The sequence below is a fragment of the Sinocyclocheilus rhinocerous genome, unplaced genomic scaffold (assembly GCF_001515625.1).
Source record: "Sinocyclocheilus rhinocerous isolate Xijiao unplaced genomic scaffold, SAMN03320098_v1.1 scaffold1143, whole genome shotgun sequence".
Classification (NCBI taxonomy): Eukaryota; Metazoa; Chordata; class Actinopteri; order Cypriniformes; family Cyprinidae; genus Sinocyclocheilus; species Sinocyclocheilus rhinocerous.
In genome coordinates this window covers 33824-52857 of record NW_015638978.1, presented here as the reverse complement: position 1 = coordinate 52857, position 19034 = coordinate 33824, and the positions used below count along the sequence as shown (strand labels likewise).

The following is a 19034-nucleotide window of genomic DNA, read 5'->3' as shown; positions in this document are numbered from 1 at the left end:
TTTATGTTACCTAATGTTCTCTTTTCTGGCTCTCACAGCTTGATTGTCATCACATCTGCGGCAGTGTCAAAGCAAACAGACTGTTCAAAGGCTCATGGGACTCTGACACTGCACCCATCAATCATGACAGCACAGCATCCGTGTGGTCTCCAGATCCCTGGAGCTCAGGCTTTGATCTAGCAGCAGTCCTCAGCCTCCTCCCCACACGCCCCGTCCAAACGCCTGTGCTGTTGATAGGAGTTTGTTTGCCTTCCGCCAGGTGGGTTTTCCTCAGTTTACACACTGCCCACCCACCCCAAACTCTGACACGTGTAAGACATCACAGCTTCTTGATTTGTGTCCTAATTATTTTTAGCCTGTGGTCACACTAGATTTCCAGTGTTCCGTTTAAGCATAACGGTTTTGTTTTGTGCTGCATGTTGGTAAACACTGTGTGGCACTTGCAAATTTTTATATATATCTACTGTATAATGATTATATATATATATATATATATATAAATAAACACACACACACACACACAATATGTTTGGGGGTTTTACAATGTTTTCAATGTTTTATTTGTTGTATTTTAGTATATTTTAAAATGCAATCTTAGAAATCTTTTGTAACATGTCTTTAATGTCACTTTTGATCAATTTAATGAATCCTAAATAGATATAGATATTTTATTTTAGATATTATATGGAAATATGATATATACTCTGTTTTATATATATATATATATATATATATAAGTTGTAAATATAGATTTGCAATTTCTATACAAATATACACTGAACAAAATTATATATAATTAATTAATGATTTATTTACAAAAAATATTTAAATTTTATTGCTTTTAATTATATTCTCTACTCATTTATTTTAACACATTTTTGTTATTATTATGATTATTATTATTTACAATTTATCCTGTCATATAATATATGTAATATCCTGTTGCCCACATTTGTTGCAGAAACCAACGCTATTTCTAGTGTGAACGCTCCCTTAGACTAACCATGTTGATTTGACAATACTGAATTCATTAATGTTTACACATTTTTGTACATGTCAAAGATTCTCTGTATTTCATCAGTCAATATTTGTTGTATTCTGTTAATATAGATTAACATTTTTTAGGTTACACGATAAATAGTTTTTACAGTACAATTCAGAACAGTCAGAATTACAAAGAGTCGGACTATATGAGTCACAGAAGTCAAGAACTACAGTATATGAATCACGCTCCTTCATTCATGTTTTCCACGCCTCCTTAAATTCAGAAGTTGCTCACCACTGCTTCTATCTCAGGCTTGTGTAAAGCATGTGATCCTGTCACGGGAACCTCGTCCTTTAGTCCATCTGATGTGTGTCGGCCACATGTGACCCAAACCCCAAAAGGAAGGATGGGAAATTTAGACCTCAAAGTCCTTCTGGGTCCTAAAAAAAGTGCACAATCCCACACACAGAAAAATTGGTATTAAGTAGAGTAGAATATGATCCACCCATCAAACTTAAAGGGGTCATATGACGTTGCTAAAAAGAACATTATGTTGTGTATTTGGTGTAATGAAATGTGTTTATGCGGTTTAAGGTTCAAAAAGCACATTATTTTCCACATAATGTACATTATTGTTTACCTTGTTTTCTCCTGGCATTCCGTGACAATGTCTGCATTTGTGATGGGAGAAATGACAAACAGCAAGCGCTTCTCTACACTGCTCAAAACTCGCGTTTGAATCATCAGTGGCAAATCCTTTAAATATGAAAATGTACTTACAGTCTGGCATTGTAGTCTACTCTTCCAGGAAACAGTCCTCCATAAAATGCGTCACTGCATCCCACACTGCGGGCTGAGTGAGCAGCGGCCGGCGGACTTGAGAACGGCGCGGTCGGCGGATTCGACGAAGGAGCGTCCGGCTGGCTTGCGCCAACCACATGTGATGACCCTGGGCTGGACTCCGCTTCGTCCATGCTGAAAGCCGTTATGGAAATCTTCCCACACAGTGTCGTAAACATGTGGGGGCGTGTTTAAACGAGGCGTTTTAGGAGGGTGTGGACAAGTCTTAACTTTTATAAAGAATATCTCTTTGGATTTGAGACTTTAGTCTTTGCAACTTTACAGATCTTCTTTATGCACCAAGAGCTTGTAACACTCCAAAGAGAAAGGAAAAATTGAAATCGCATCATATGACCCCTTTAATGAAATCTGCTGGCCTAAGACGCCTCAATCTAACGCTTCAAGGGTGCCCAGACGGAGAGATCATCCTCTTGAGGGCTTTTACTGTAATTTAACCATGAACCCTGAATGTGGGACAAGGCTCACATGACACTGAAGTGGGACGAAGAGAAGGAAAACATCCTGTAGGCCAAGATCTCCCTAAGTGGAGTCCTGAGACTGACTTCAGACACACACCTTTAAGACTCATTCAAGGAATCAAAGTGAATCCTCTTAAGAAACGCAGCTATCCACACTTTCTCCACATTAAGTCTGGAATATACCTGACCCATATAATTATAAATGGGCTCACATGCTTCTTTCACCAACGTCAGTTCTATGCCCCACTGCATTTAAGCTCTTTGCAACTGTTTAATTGTTTGCAATATAGTAAAAAAAAAACAAGGCTAAGTTATTTTATTGGCTTTTCAGCACTGCATTTCAATTGCATTTAAAATGTTCAAAAGTGATTTTTTTGTTGTTGTAATTAATAGTTTTATTTGGAAAGGATGCATTAAATGAATAAAGTGCAAGTAAATACATTTACATTGTTGCAAAAAACAACAACAACAACAACTTCAAAATAAAAATTCTTCAAAGAATCCTGAAAATCCTGTTTCCACAAAAATATTAACCATCATAACTTTTCAACATTGATAATAATAAGAAATGTTTCTTGAGCAGCATATCAGAATGATATTGCTGGAGGAAAATTCAGCTTTGTGTCAAACAAATAAATTACATTTTAAAGTATATTAAAATAGAAAACAGTTATTTTAAATTGTAATAATATTTTGTAATATTACTGTTTTTACTTTATTTCTGATCAAATAAATGCAGTCTTGGTGAGCATAAGAGACTTCATTAAAAACATCTTAAAAATCTTACTGACTCTTCTCTTTTGAATGGTATGTTTATATTAGTCATGTTGTAGTAAATGATTAGACTTTATTTTTAAAAAATTAATAAATATTTTTTATATTTAAAATGATGTTTTTAACTTAATGCTGAAATGCGGACTGTGTATGTTTTTTGTTTGAATGAACAATATCAAATTTATAGAGCACCGCTTAATAGAATTTAATCAGTTGAACAATAATGTACATAATGCCATGAAAAGAGGCACAAATTGTTTCGTTTTATTTGTATATAAAATTACTATTGTTAATTTTTGTTAACAATGTTCTTTCTAAATAAAACCAGAAAATTGTCATTATTTTATCATGGCGACTCTGAAAATGCATGTTGACTGTTGTATATTTTAAAACTATAATAATTCCCATTTTTAGAATATTTATTAAATAGTTCAATGTTAATTAAAAATTATTTGCAAATATATATATATATATATACATATGTATGTATATATATACATATATATATAGCGCACCTGTAAAATGACTGGCTTGTGCTCTTATAATATTTGGTTTTTCATGTGCAGACAGATAAGAGAGATTTTAGGAAATACTTTTTGGTGTCCTGTGGACGTTTTTGTTCCTAACTCCTGCCAGTGACATGGCTCTCCTCACACACAGATCTTTTTGTGTGCAGAACGTCAAAGAGAATATGAAAAGGTATGTCTCTCATATGAATATCCCCATGACGTGAGAAGCTGCTCATTTTCCATTTGCTGTCAGGAGGAAGATTAACTCGCCACCCCTCCTCCCCCTCTTCAGAACCTCATAAATAGCAAAGCGCACAGTCTCATTGTATTACAACAACTGTATCACATACTGCTAAAAGACTGACAAACTCATTTTAATAATAAGAAACATCAGCATGTACTCAACTAAAAGCGAGGGACCGCGCAGAGGAAGATCTTTTGACTCCATGAACCTTGGTCTGACATTGGAAGAGAAGCAACTTAACAATGAGGTAAGTGCTTTTTCTCCATCATTTTAAAAGACAAACTTTTTTTTACTCATTTGGATTTGCGTTTTGCATACATTTTATAATTATGTTATCTTTTATAATTACTCAGGAGAGAATTGAAGCTTTCAACAGGTGGAGTCACAAATAAGTTTCTATGCAAAAAAAAAAACATTTCCAGGAAGCATAGATTTCTGAAATGACAAATGTGGAGGAAACTGAAGTTGACAGATGCTGTGGTGCACTGCTATCCAAGTACATAAAAGCTATCCATTCAGTTTTACGTGTAACACATCCATGCTTGACACCGTTAGCAATAAGGTGTTCCAATCTTCCTAGCACCAAATCTAAAGATGCATCAAATTAAGTACACTTAACAGAGATGTGCGTGGAAGAGTGATTAATTGCAGCCTAATCCAAACAAGAGGGCGCTAATAATAGGCTTCCACGCTCTCCAAATGAGATTGTTTTAAGACGACAGACACTGGTCCGTCTATGTTAAACCGAGACAGTGAATCGCAGTACTCTGAACCTTGCCATGGTCAATTCACTAATGCTGTCGGGAATCCTGCTGTGGGGAAGACGAGGACAGGGACGATTACTCTCCCACATGCGCGATAAAAGAAACATGGTCAGTAGACGACAAGCTTTGTTTGAGGGTCAGTTAAAGCTACTATTTTGTAGTTTGTAAATGAAATTAAATTATTAATGAATAATTTCTATATGGCTTAATATTAAATAAAAAGTAACGCATGTTTAATGTAATGAATTTGAAGATTATTCATTTTATTATAATTAATTTATTATATATTTATTTATTTAATACTATTTCATGCTAATTATTTGTTCAAAGATTATTAAAGATTTTAAAGATTAAAGATTATTAAAGATCGTTTGCCATTTTTGTACGAGTTACTGGTGAAGAAGATGATGGTCATTCTCTCATAGTATATTTTGGATGCAAAAGCAATTACATTTATTAAATTAAAAATTAAATTAAATTAAAATATATATGTAAACATATTTTTTTTAATGCGTATGGATGTATGTACTTCATATATATATTTATATCACTAATCATAATTATCGGTGTGATTTCTTGAACCTAATCCCACGTTTGCAACCTTGGGACAGGGCTGGTGGAGCGTCCCTCTGCTGGCGCTTATGTTAAGCAGGTCATGATGAGTGTCGCTGTCCGTGGTTCTGAACTGACGCAGGAGCCAGCACCTTTAATCGGATGACCTGTTTGCAACTGGAGTTTGAAGTAGTTTAAGATTCATTTAAAATGAAACCATCAGTGACCAATATTTAGTAAATCTTTAAAAAAAAGTAGAAAACTACATACTGTAAAAAATTATTATAATTTTTTTTTGTTTAATTGCTGCCTCAAAATAGTCTAATCAAAGTGGCATCCTGCAGTGAAGTTAATTGCAGTTTAAATTTGACTTCTAATAGAGTTGAAACTCATAAAAATGAGCAGAAATTACAGAATTTATTTTGACAAGACATCAAGTAATAATATAAATACATGCAGGGCCTATAAATTATGTGTTTTATAACCTTTAGACGAATAAAAAGAAAGTTGTATGTGTAGCCTTAAGTGATTAAGTGTTGTTTACCACACTCTTTAATCCACATGATCTGATTGACAAGCCATGAGCACATGACGTAGGGTTGGATTTAAAGAGGGCTGATGTTGTTGATGGTACACACATCAAATCATGTAAAGAGATAAATGAAGGGGGAAAAAATCCTCTCTATATCATTTTTAGCTTTACAAATAATTTTGATGACCTTTGGTTACCCAATTCTACCTGACCTAATCTATAAAGTCTGACATTTATTTGTGTTCTGTGCCTGTGTTTTACAGATGAACAAATCTGCTTTTCCAAAGATCGAGGAGAATAAAGACAACAAAATCGCGTCTACAGAGAGGGGCCGGGCTGCTCTTGTGTTCTCTTTGAAGAATGAAGTCGGTGGGCTTGTCAAGGCACTAAAACTTTTCCAGGTGAAGGGCAGATTGATTTCGTTGGGGTTTTCTTGCACATTTAAATATTCCTTTATTTGATTTAAAAAGGATTCAATTAACCATCATATATAAATCAACAGGAAAACCACGTCAACCTCGTGCACATCGAGTCCAGAAAATCCAAAAGGCGCAACTCAGAGTTCGAGATCTTCGTAGACTGCGACAGCAACCACGAGCAACTGCACGAGATCATTCAGCTGCTGAGGAAACACGTGAACGTGCTCGAGATGGACGCACCTGACAACCGTCTGCCTGAAGAAAGCGGTACATGAATATTATCAGATAGATGTGACTTATTGAAATTACTATACAAATTCTCAATATTTGACTGTTGTTGTTTTTTCTGCAGAGATGGAGAACATGCCCTGGTTCCCGAAGAAGATTTCAGATCTGGATAAATGTGCGAACCGTGTGCTGATGTATGGATCGGACTTGGATGCGGATCATCCAGTAAGTGGCGACATTTAATCTCGATTACATCATCAGTGTGATGTCATCATGTTGCTCACTGTCCTGTTTCTGTTACAACAGGGATTCAAGGACAACGTCTATCGCAAAAGGAGAAAGTATTTTGCAGACTTGGCTATGAGCTACAAACAGTGAGTTTTTAGTAACTTTTTAAACATACTTTAACATAAAAGTAACAAGTCTGATTAAGTTTTGTCTCATCCATCAGTGGAGATCCCATTCCCTGTATAGAGTTTACAGAGGAGGAGGTGAAAACATGGGGAGTGGTGTTCAGGGAGCTGAATAAACTCTACCCCTCACACGCCTGCCGCGAGTACTTGAAGAACCTGCCCTTGCTCATCAAACACTGTGACATCCGCGAGGACAACATCCCACAGCTGGAAGACGTCTCGCGCTTCCTCAAAGGTGAGAGAAAGGGACGTCAGTTCATCAAATGTCGGTTTGTTCAGGATTTATAGACTATTTATAGACTTTCTCTATAACATTGTTTTATTTACTGTAAATCATGTGTGGCATCAATACCATATGTTATGCTGTATGTACTCACCAAACCAAGTCAAATCCTTGTGTCTGTTTATATAATTACTTTGGCTCTTGTTTGATTAAATGTGTGGTTCAACAAAAGCTGTGCTAAATGCTTGCAAGTGGAGTTCTTGTATTTTATGTGAGATTTCTACTTGATAAGGTGGTATTTATGCAAGGTGAATGTGTTTGGTGAAAATCAGGCTACGCATGTGTGACCGTTAGTCTGTGCAAAGTTGATGTCTGCTAGTATATTGGCGGTTTCAGTTTGCATTTATGTAATTTGTTTCAAATTGGCACCTTATGTTTATTTATTCAGAGATACTGTCTGATAGATATTTTAGTATATAAACAGAAACAGTTGAGTTTTGTACCTTTGTGAGTCTATGAAATATTTAGTATATACCTACAGTGTATGCTATGTGTTATTGTTTCTTTATTTAAAATGGATGTCTACATGGAGTAGGACCTGGAATAATCTGTATTAATTAAAATGCATGTAAATACTGCATTGGACACGGAAGAATATTTTTACAAATAATTGAATGCTTAGAGTCTCTATAAACTCTGAACGAAATATGCCTATCAGTTGAAGTTTAAGCTGTAGAGAAATGTATTGCTAGAAATTATTATTAAAGAGTTTATATGCTTATAATAAAATAAATATTTGTTTTTCTACTGTAAATGCCCTGTAGTGTAGCCTACCGTTTCTTCTTTTTTTCTTTGTTCTAAAGTACAAACAGTTATGGTCTGGAGGGGCGCTTGTCGGCTCAAATGCCTAAATCTCTATTGAGCCTTATTCATTATTTGTCATATATCCTATCGGACACATATGTAAAATCTTTTAATCCTGTAATTCTATGAATCCAAGGATAGGTACCTGATAAACATGGAATGCGGCTCCAGTAGTATCTATAAACGATTTTTTAAACACATTATCCTGTGATCTCAAACGGCTGTGATTGGTTTATCCTGACCAGCGCTGAGGGGAAAAAACAAACAAATAAAAACAACACCACGTGACCACTCCGTTTTTGTACTTAAGTTCCTTGTCTTTGAATACTATCGTCCTTTCTGATACTTGCTTGTGACTTGTATTTTGCATATATGAAAAGATGAAATAAATTTCAAATGTATACATTTTGTTTTAGAATTAAAATTACATTTTAAAATCGCACAGAATTGCATTTTATATCGCAATTTATATATACATTTAATATTGTAATTTTCTTAAGAAATTTAATTATTTGTCATGTATTTATGTGTATTTTTTTTAAATACTGAAAATAAATATAATGTTATATCACGTATAAAAAAATGTACATTCTACTTTTATCTTTAATTATTATAATTTAAATATAATAATATTTAATTATTTGTTTCAGTACATATATATGTGTATATTTGTAATAAATACTGAAAATAAATTTCGTTTTTATATCAAATATAAATAATTGTATATTTAATATAATTGTAATTTAATTACTACAATTATTATAATTGTAATAATTATTTAGTTATTTGTCTAATAGGTATATGTATATAATATATGTATATAATTTAATATTGGAAAAAAACGTACAATTTTAAATTATTTAATTTTATATAAAAATTCTAATTATATAATAAATATATAGAAATTAAATATTATAAAAATTAAACCGGACTGCTAAGCCCCGCCTACTTTGGGATTGAAATCGTTTATGCATATTATTGCCACTCTACCCACTAACATTTCCGAAACCAGTGACGTTTACATGATTTCAAGGCGATGTCATCAATTTGCGCCTAAATCTGATGGAAGGAGCTCAGCTGTCAAAATGTGTACTGTACACGTGGGTACGTTTTATTTACTTTTCACTGTGCAAAACTTACACACTTGCCAGTAATGATAGTGTCCAATCTTTTAATACGCGAGATTCACATTTGTCCACATATAAATGAATATAAGCAATCTGAAATAATTACACAAAACAACAAAAACCGTGACTTCGCTTCGCAGGGAGCCAACAGTCACGGGCAGCTCGGACAGGGACACACGGAAGATCAAGCCGAGCCGCGGCGTGCAGACGGCGGACTGCAGGCAGAGCAGATCCGCTGTATGACCGGAGGAGGTGGACATTCGGCTGTCATCACTGGTTAGATGGCCTATAACACTACTAAAATAGCAGATGTTCGTGCAAACACTCTGAAAGAACACGTCGTTGGGATTTGTGAAATAATCGTGAAACGGTTTCTGTAATTGTTGACCTTTCATTTGTGGAACAATGCTCTCTAGTGGACAAGTTGAAGTATTACAACAACATTTCTCCACCCAGAATCAGGTGACCTGCTGATGTGTGGACAGAACCACAAAGGTCAGTTAGGGCTCAGTCACACGTCAGAGGTCATAACCTTTCAACTCTGCCCTTTTCCTGGGTGTACAAGAGTTCAGCAGGTGTCCTGTGGTTGGGACTTCTCTGTTATCTTGACTGGTGAGTGATGGTCTTCAGATTCATATTCTGGACTCTGTGTGATAGATTATTGAGAGCCTTTTGCAGACATCAGTTATTTTTGAGATGTTTTGTTTAGAGTTTGCTCTATGGAAACTTCCTCTCGTTTAATTCAGTGCCGAACAACTGATATCTGATCTGTGTCTGTCAGGTGACGACGGTCAGGTCTTGGCGTGCGGCTCCAATGCGTTTGGACAGCTGGGCGTCTCGCCAAGAATAACACACTCAGCAGAACTTGTACACGTGAAGGTGAGAACTGAGAATAAATCAGACTCTTGCATAATAGTTGTAAGTGTGAGGTTTGTAATAATATCATGCTTTGTTCTGCTTGCAGACCCTGAATGAGCCGGTAACTAGTGTGGCTGCAGGGCTTAGACACACATTAGCAAGTACAGGTATTAAATATCAATAAGTAAAATAAATACCAGAATGCATAAAATTTGTTTGAGGTTATTTTTATAATTAACATTAAATTTTTCTAATTATTAGTGTGTTTATAAAATATTGAGAGTAAATATAGATTTTTAAATCACATATAAGAACTTTTATATTTAATAGTATAATTTAATTATTAAAATAATTATAATTTCAATATCACAATATTTAAATATTTGTCTTTGTAGGTGTATATATGTATATTTGTTTTGAATATTGAAAATAAAGATTTTAAAATCGAATATAAGAAATAATTTTACATTTAACAGTATAATTTTAGAATTTTATAGATAGATAGATAGTATAATTATAATAATATTACATTATTTTTATTTATTATTCTAATTGGATATTAAATGTATTTTAATGTTATTGTTTAGATATTGAAAACATATAAAATATAAAAATGTTCTATTATTCAATATTATAATTAGATATTAATATTAATTTTATTTTAATATTACAACTGAATATTTTAATAACATTTAATTACGTGTACACATTACATATGAATATGTAAAATAGAATAGAATAGAAGAATGTTTATATCATTTATTTATTAGAATAATTAGATGTCTTAATATATATATATATGCGTATATTTATATTTAAATATTGAAAATAAATCTAGGTTTTATATCAAGAATAATGAAATAATTTTATATTGCTATTGTTTCATAATTGTTATTATAATTATTATGATTTAAATATAATTACCTTTAATTATGTGTCTTATTTATTATATAGGTATATTGGTTTTAAATATTGAAAAAAAATCTTTAAAATATTAAACATAACATATATTTTTAACATTTTAAATAAGTTTTAATATTATACTTTGTTTTAAATATATAATATATAAAGATATAATTGTAAAAGAAAAACAAATTCCAATATTATAATTGGATAATGTATTTGTAATAGTATAATTGAACATTAAATGATTTTGTATGTATGTGTGCGTGTCTAAAGCATCAGGTTGTGTTTATCAATGGGGAACTGGCCTGTCGAGTCACGCTAAGAGAATGTTAAATCCCCAACCTGTTCCTGCACATCTATCCTCTAAGGAGCCTTGCATTGTCCCGGGTAACGTTCACACACAGTTGTTCTCAAACCTAAATCAACCTCACATTAGGATACATGTAATCTTATAAAAACGAGTTACTGTTTATTGCTGTACCTTATTAATGTCTGTTAAATGAGAAGAAATGTATTTAATTTAGTAGTTATTTATAGCACTTGTGCTGACTTTCTCATCCGCAGGGTTTGATCACGTGACCTCACAGAAGGTTGTTGCAGGCTCCACCCACTGCATTTGTTTGACAGGTGAAAGTACTTTCCAAACTGATTTTGTCTTCTACCTCTGAATGGTAAGGATAGAGACAAAGGATCTTGGAGTTCCACCGAAGCATTTGAATCCCATATTTCTAGTCAAAGGTGACGTGTTCCTCTGGGGAAGCAATAAACATGGTCAGCTGGTCAGCGAGAGCCTTTTCCTGCGGCTTTGGATCGATCTCTGCTGCAGGGTGAGAGAGTGATTGACGTTCACAGCGGCTGGACGCATCTTGTCGCAATAACAGGTGAGTGATACTACACACTGTCTCACACAAATCTTTCATAAAGCTTTTTTTCTGGTGATACGGTTACCAATATATTATCTATTCACAGAGAGTGGGCGGGTCTTTACATGGGGCAGAGCTAATTACGGACAGCTAGGACAGACCAATCTGAGTACACAAAAAGAGTCTGACATTGCAACAAGCTCTGGCCAAAGTATAAGCCGCCCCATCGAGGTTAAAGCTTTATTTGGAGCAACACAGGTATGTGTTATGTATATAAACGCAGTATGATAAAAGACACTGATATGTAATAAATTAAAACAATTATCACATAAATATGAAAGCCCATTTCTACCACATAAGAAAAAAATCATGCTTTGGTCAATTTTAAATATGAAATTAAAATTATGCAATACAAAGTCAAAATTATGAGATAAAAAATGTTTAATTATTAGATAAAAAGTCAAAATTATGACAGTCATAAATGAGATAAAAAGTTGAAATGAGAAAGAATCTAAATTAAAAGATTAAAATTTCAAAATGATGAGATAAAAAGGTCCCAATTTTGACATAGACCGTAATTATGAAATTCAAAAAATCTGAACTATGAGTTTAAAGTCAAAATTACGACATACTAAGTCATAATTATGATATAAAGTCAATATTATGACAGTCATTACTATGAGATAAATTGAAATTATGAAAGAAAAAATGAAATTATGAGATTAAAAAGTCAAAATTATGGGATAAAAACGTCAAATTTGACAGTCATTATTATGAGATAAAAAGTAGAAATGATGAGATAAAAAAGTCAAAGTTATGACAGTCATAAATATGAGATAAAAAGTTGAAATGAGAAAGATTCTAAATTATAAGATTAAAATTTCAAAATTATGAGATAAAAAGGTCCCAATTTTGACATAGACCGTAATTATGAAATTCAAAAAATCTGAACTGAGTTTAGTCAAAATTACGACATACTGAGTCATAATTATGACATACTAAGTCATAATTATGAGACAAAAAGACATTATAGTTATAGTTATAGAATTATGACACTATAACTGAGATAGAAATTTTGCATCATTATTATGAAATGCAGTTTAAATTGAGAAGTCAAAATTATGACATGCTAAGTCATACGTATGAGATAAAAAGTCACAATTATGACATACTTTTTCTTTTGTGGTGGAAATGGGCTTCCATACATAAATGACTCTTCATCAGCTGTATTTTTATGCTTATGGAATACATTTATGCAGAATTCAGCTGATGTGTGGTCACATGTACACATATATCATTACAATGGCTTTGAACGCAGCTTATCCAATCAGAATTTAGAGCACAACTATCCATAAATACATTTATTGCTAAAATGACATCAGAACTCACTGGAATAATGTTCTTTGCCCAAAGGCCAGAGAATGCAGTATGTATCGTCTTCCAGCAGGGGGCGAGCATACTCTGTACATTCCCACAATGCTTTTCTCATCCTGCCCAGAGACACAGCGCTGATTTAAATTGAAGGTCATCACTTACCTTAGAGAATGCAGCATCTGTGGGCATACATATTGAAGAGAATGACTCAAAGACACAGTATTTTATATACAATCTCAGGTTTTACGTGCTTGGTGCATCACCAGAGTAAACTCAAACACAGAAAGGCATCTTTAGTTTTAGGTTTATAGATATTTGGTCATGAAACAAGAGAAGTTTCAGGCTGCCATTTCCCATGATGCATTGGTATAATTTCCACTAATACGAGCATGTCTGTGTGGACAGCATCCTCCCAGCTCCGGCAGAGAGCATTAGCGATGTGTTTTTGTCCACTAGCAGCCCATTACCTCCGCATAACAAGCTCTGATCACCAAACATTAATAAACCAACCAGAGACGCCCGGTCACCCACTCACATCCTCACGGGTCGTCATGGTAACGGACATATGACTCCAGCATCACGCGCTTGTGTGTTTGTACTATTTTTGAGTGCAGGAAGCATCTCTGCACGGCTGGATGTGTAAATCACCCCTCCCCACCCCCAAACCGCTGTACGCCTCAGTCCTCGTACCCGCTTCCCAGCAGGGAATGCTCGATTACAGGCATCCCGGATCCTGTTACAGGCATGGAGAGAGTGTGTTTCTGTGTGTGATCTAACTGAGGTCTGTCAGGGATTATTGTGTTTGGACTGTGAATAGGTGTTTTCTCACAAATTTCTCTTTTTATTTGGCAGATTGCATGCGGATCTGAACACAACCTGGCTGTTGTGGGTGAGTACAGTTTTTGGTATCTAGTCTCCATGGCAACAAGTGTGGTCTTCATGTATCTAATTTCCCATAAAAATCATTGGAAAGAAACCTGTCAAAGCCTCCGTCACACACTCTTTGAAATGAATACTGGAAGTCAATCACTGCCGTCCATCAGAAAACCAAACGTCAATCACAAATACACCAGGGGTTTTCTGTTTTCTGTAAGCATTATCAGGTGAATATCACATATTTCACCAAAAATGTATGAATTAATTTTTTTATTTATTTAGCGTACAGTGAAGCCATTATTTTCATGACATTCAAGCACGTTGTCCCACAATTGTTTTTTACTTTACCTTAATTTGTTACTTTACTGTAATAAAGCTGAATGTTTTACTTTTGTAAAATCATGATCAAATGTAAACAAGCAAAATCAAATGTTTGTCATCATGAGGTTGAAAAAAAATTATTTATGTAGCATAAATTGAATTATTTTCAAAAATGTCTTTTTTAATAGACTCTAATTACTACAGTAAATCATTTTTGTAATTAATGTATTTTTTAAAAATGTAAGAAATTATATATTTGTAATTTTTTTTTATGTTTTCAATTTTTTTAATCACACAAGCATCCATATTTCACAACATGACTGTTTTATTGCATTTTTGAGCATAAGCGATTATTTTTAAAAAGCGTAATTATTTAACAAAAAATTCTAAATATTCCAAACTCTTGACCGGTAGCGTATGTGCTCAGTTGTCATTAAAATAATATTTTAATTAATTAATTAATGTTTTTATTTTTACCTTTTGATTTTGGGATGAAATATGACCCAGGCATTTTCTTTCCATGTTTCCTGACACCCGGCCGATTCTCTCTTGTGCTGAGGTTCCATCACATATGCTGTTGCCATGGCAATAATTCTATAGTATCTTTAGGTGTAAAGTAGCTTATTATGGGATGTGACTGCTCTGACATTGAGCCTGGGAGAGAAAAAGACAGGATTAAAGTAAGTAAGTCACTAAGCCTGATGGCCAGAATTAACGCTGAGCCCAGCTCTGGCTTCTGTACTGTTGAGAGTTGAACGTCTGATTTCAGTAAGAGGACCGTTTCAGCGCCGCGTCTTCAGCTTTAGTACAGATGAGTATCTGTTCCTGGAGTAATTAAGCTGCCGGCTCCGTGCTGTGATCTTTACTGCTATCATAAAAGGATGCTGGGAATTAGTCCTTGTGCCTTTGTGTAAGGGCATTAGAGGGAAATGAGCCATCACTGCAAATGAATATGAAGTTATTGATATAGAAGCTATTTCTATTGCTCTCAATCTGTTAATTCCCCTGCAACTTGGACTGAAAGAGAGAGAAAAAAACGGTCACATCTTTGACTAATTGCAGGTCCTGTTGTTTGTTTCTGAGCTTTAAAACTGCCCTCTTGCTGTCTTTGCATCACATTACTGATATTATTCACAGTAATGTCATATCATATCATTCACAGTAATATCATATTTCATCCCAAAATCAAAAGAAATTTTACATAAAGAAAACAAATTTTACATAAAGAAAACAAAGCCTTATTTTTAGATTTTTATTAAGATTTTTTTGCATCATTATTATTTTTATGGCAATTAAGCACATTTTGCCCCCAAATTCTAATTTTTATATATATAAATACATATGTATACACATACATATGCAAAATGTGCTTAATTGTATATACTTTTAATTTGTATACATAAATTTTTTAACTATTTTTTTTATTTAAATAGTGAGACATTTACATCAAGGTTATACTATTTGATGTTTAATATATATATATCTATATAATTTTTAAATATTAAATTATATAAATATTTAAAAATTAAATTATATTATAAATTAAATATTTTTAAAGTATATATATATATATATAAATTATAATTAAGTGTTTTTATTTAAATGGTAAGACATTTATACATCATAGTAATACAGTATTTGATGTTGTTTAATTTGTTTAGATACTTTTTTTAATAGTATTTAATTTTATTTAAATTATATGGTAATTGTTTAGTGTATGCTAATTTAAAAAAATCATTGTGTCCAGACATTATTATTTTTATTACTATATTAATAATTTGTGTTACTGTAAGAATTTCTGATTTCGTTCTTTTGCATTTGAGGTGAAATATGATCCACACATTTCTATTCCCATGACTCTCCAAATCAACACTATGACTCCCCGAATGCATGTTTATCTTTTTTCTCTCTAAATTGTGTTAAATGTGGAAGCAATCCCAATTCATTAGCTAGGATAACCAAGTTGAAAAAGAGCCTAATTACCTTAAAAAGAAGTATTTGTGATTATTAAAGAAGTATTGGTTTCTTGGGGATCTTGAGGTTTGTCTTTTGTTCCTTTGTGTGATGCCCCCTCGAGATGACGGCAGAAAATCTTCATGTCTTACGGCACAATACAGCAAAGGAATAACATCCCAGCATGCCTTGGGAATCACATAGCATTCTCTAAGCACGCATGACACTTCTGAGAAGACATTGTGTCACTTCCATCTTTAAAGGGGTCATATGATGTTGCTAAAAAGAACATTATTTTGTGTATTTGGTGTAATGCAATGTGTTTATGTGGTTTAAGGTTAAAAAACACATTATTTTCCACATAATGTACATTATTGTTTCTCCTCTATGCCCCGCCTTTCTGAAACGTGTCAATTTTTACAAAGCTCATCGGTCTGAAAAGCGAGGTGTGCTCTGATTGGCCAGCTATCCAGTGTGTTGTGATTGGCTGAATACCTCAAGCGTGTGACGGAAATGTTACGCCCCTCACCATATTGTTTCCATGTGTCCCGGCGCAACGAGACAAAACGAATAAAACCCATTACAAACGAGGAATTTGTTGCATCCAGTGGGGACATAATTACAGATTATAATGACTTATACTGTCTTTATACGCGTTGCGTTGCGTATCGCGCCTTGTAAACCATAAAACCATGTCTGCATTTGTGATCGGAAAAACGACAAACAACAAGCGCTACTCTACACTGCCCAAAACTCGCGTTTGAATCATCAGTGGCAACGAAAAACACAGCGGCATAGCGTGAGGGGAAGCCCTGTCCCGGCCGGAGTGACGAGACAAAAACATTATAATCCATTATAAACGAGGCATTTGTTGCATCCAGTGGGGACATAATTACTGATTGTAATGACTTATACTGTGTTTTTACGCTTTGCGTTGCGTATTGCGCCGCGTAAATATAAAACCATGTCTGCATTTGTGATCGGAGAAATGACAAACAACAAGCGCTACTCTACACTGCTCAAACTCATGTTTGAATCATCAGTGGCAAATTCTTTAAATATAAAAAACGTACTTACAGGCTGTGAGTCAGAATCGCCAGACTGTCCTTGCAAAGTTGGAACTACACCACTTTATAGAAACATTATGTCCTCTTTTGGAAGGCCAAACAAAGTAGTTTCGCTTTCACAACGAACACACACTGCGGCTTGAGTAAGCGGCGCCCGGCGGATTCGACGAAGGAGGATTGCGTAACACTCCAAAGAGAAAGGAAAAATTGAAATCGCATCATATGACCCCTTTAAATGAGATTAAACAGAGATGCTGACAGTCTGCATTCTTACAGTGGTAACCATGTTCACCCATCTTTCTAAAAAGCTTTTCAACAATGTCTTTTTTCATTATCTCTCTTGTCTAGATTAGTATGCTGTTCTATATGTTTCTGTGGTCTGTAAGTGTGTTGCCATGGGAACAGTTTTGCTGTGCATCATTGACTGAACACAGTAGAGCTCTTGTTTTGTGAATATCACATCATCCACAAAGACAATGATTCACTAAACAAGACTTTGTTGTCCTTTTTATGTTAACAATGTCATTTTTGTGCACTTTTCTTTTCGGTAAACAATTTTTTTGTATTTAATTATTGATGTTGCATAATTGTAGCTCACTTACAGACAAGAAAACAATGAATTTGTAAAGGACGCATGTGTTAAAGTTAACAGAACAGGCTGTTGGAGTGAATAGGGGAATGTAGGCGACAAAACCAGTTACCCTTGAGAAAGCATGCTTGCTCCTGGTTGCCGTGGCGACGGGACCTGTTATGTAACCATGTTGCCGTGGCACATGCTTTCATGGCGATGCAGGCTTGACCACACCCACCAGCTGGACGTGTTAGAGGTGTTCGAGTTCAAGACATTTCTGTCAGACTGATTCACCAGTGTGATGTGTGTACAAGCAACCTGTGTCATGCTGCCTTTTTCATGCACAACAATCGTTTTTTAATGTCCCTGTGAAATTTTTATTTTTATTATTGATTTGGTAGATGCTTTTAGCAAAAATGACTTTTACATTAAAGTATGTTCGCTGAGAAAACTTGGTGTTGCAAGCACCATTCTCCATCAGTTGAGCAAATAATTCCTAAAGAGTCTTATTTGTCTGTCTGACTTTTGTATTTTTAAAACATTTTTATAAAATGTATACTTTTATATTTGATGTGTATTTTATAAAATAAAACTTTTCTATTTTTATAACATTTTTATAAATAAAATTAATTTAAATAAATTATCAAATAAATCATTTGTATATAATTATATTTAAAACATTAAATATAAAATATCTATCTATCTATCTTAAAAGGGTATTTTTATTTCAATATATCTATTAATTTGTAAAAAAAAAAAAAAAAGAATTATTTTATAATAAAATAAATTTAAATAAATTACTAAATTAAATAAATTATAAAATAACACGTATCTATCTGTTGTTTAAATTAAGAGGTCTTTTTATTTTTATAAAAACAGTTCTATAAAATGTATAATTTTGTCATTAATGTTTGTTAATTTGTAAAAAATAAAACCTCCAACCTCTGTTGTGAATCAAGTGGTAACATTTGTCATGGAATATATTTCTCTGTCTCTCTTTAGGGGGTCGGATCTTCTCCTGGGGCTGGAATGAACACGGAATGTGTGGAGACGGTTCCCTTTGTGACGTCACACAACCGCGGCCAATCCCCCATCTCAGAGACGCTACTGCTCTTCTGATTGGCTGTGGATCAGGACATTCAATGGCACTATGCAGTTTGAAGAGCAATGAGGATTCAGCAAGCTGAACAGGTTTGAGCGTTTGGCTCTCAGTCTGTGACAAAGACTGTTTGCATACGTTACGGTTTTAATGAATTATTCAGAAAGACTCGGTTAAGCCATTAAAGCACAGA

The 19034-nt window shown here is 33.9% G+C and overlaps 2 protein-coding genes across 2 annotated transcripts; both read left to right on the top strand.

The window, feature by feature from the left end:
- The first annotated feature begins 3916 nt into the window (after nt 1-3916).
- LOC107750725 (tryptophan 5-hydroxylase-like) lies at nt 3917-7027 on the top strand. Its single transcript, XM_016566242.1, has 6 exons — nt 3917-4078; nt 5943-6080; nt 6182-6365; nt 6451-6551; nt 6633-6700; nt 6778-7027. The coding sequence occupies exons 1-6, from the start codon at nt 3983-3985 to the stop codon at nt 7025-7027; spliced, it is 837 nt and encodes a 278-aa protein (XP_016421728.1). The 5' UTR covers nt 3917-3982.
- Nucleotides 7028-8864: 1837 nt separating this feature from the next.
- Nucleotides 8865-18933, top strand: LOC107750714 (secretion-regulating guanine nucleotide exchange factor-like). Its single transcript, XM_016566226.1, is given in 12 exon segments — nt 8865-8930; nt 9094-9229; nt 9410-9565; nt 9735-9832; nt 9918-9978; nt 10991-11104; nt 11282-11344; nt 11450-11515; nt 11518-11598; nt 11687-11838; nt 13807-13843; nt 18745-18933. Coding segments are annotated over 12 exon segments (1191 nt in total). The 5' UTR covers nt 8865-8888; the 3' UTR covers nt 18930-18933.
- The last annotated feature ends 101 nt before the right edge of the window (nt 18934-19034 follow it).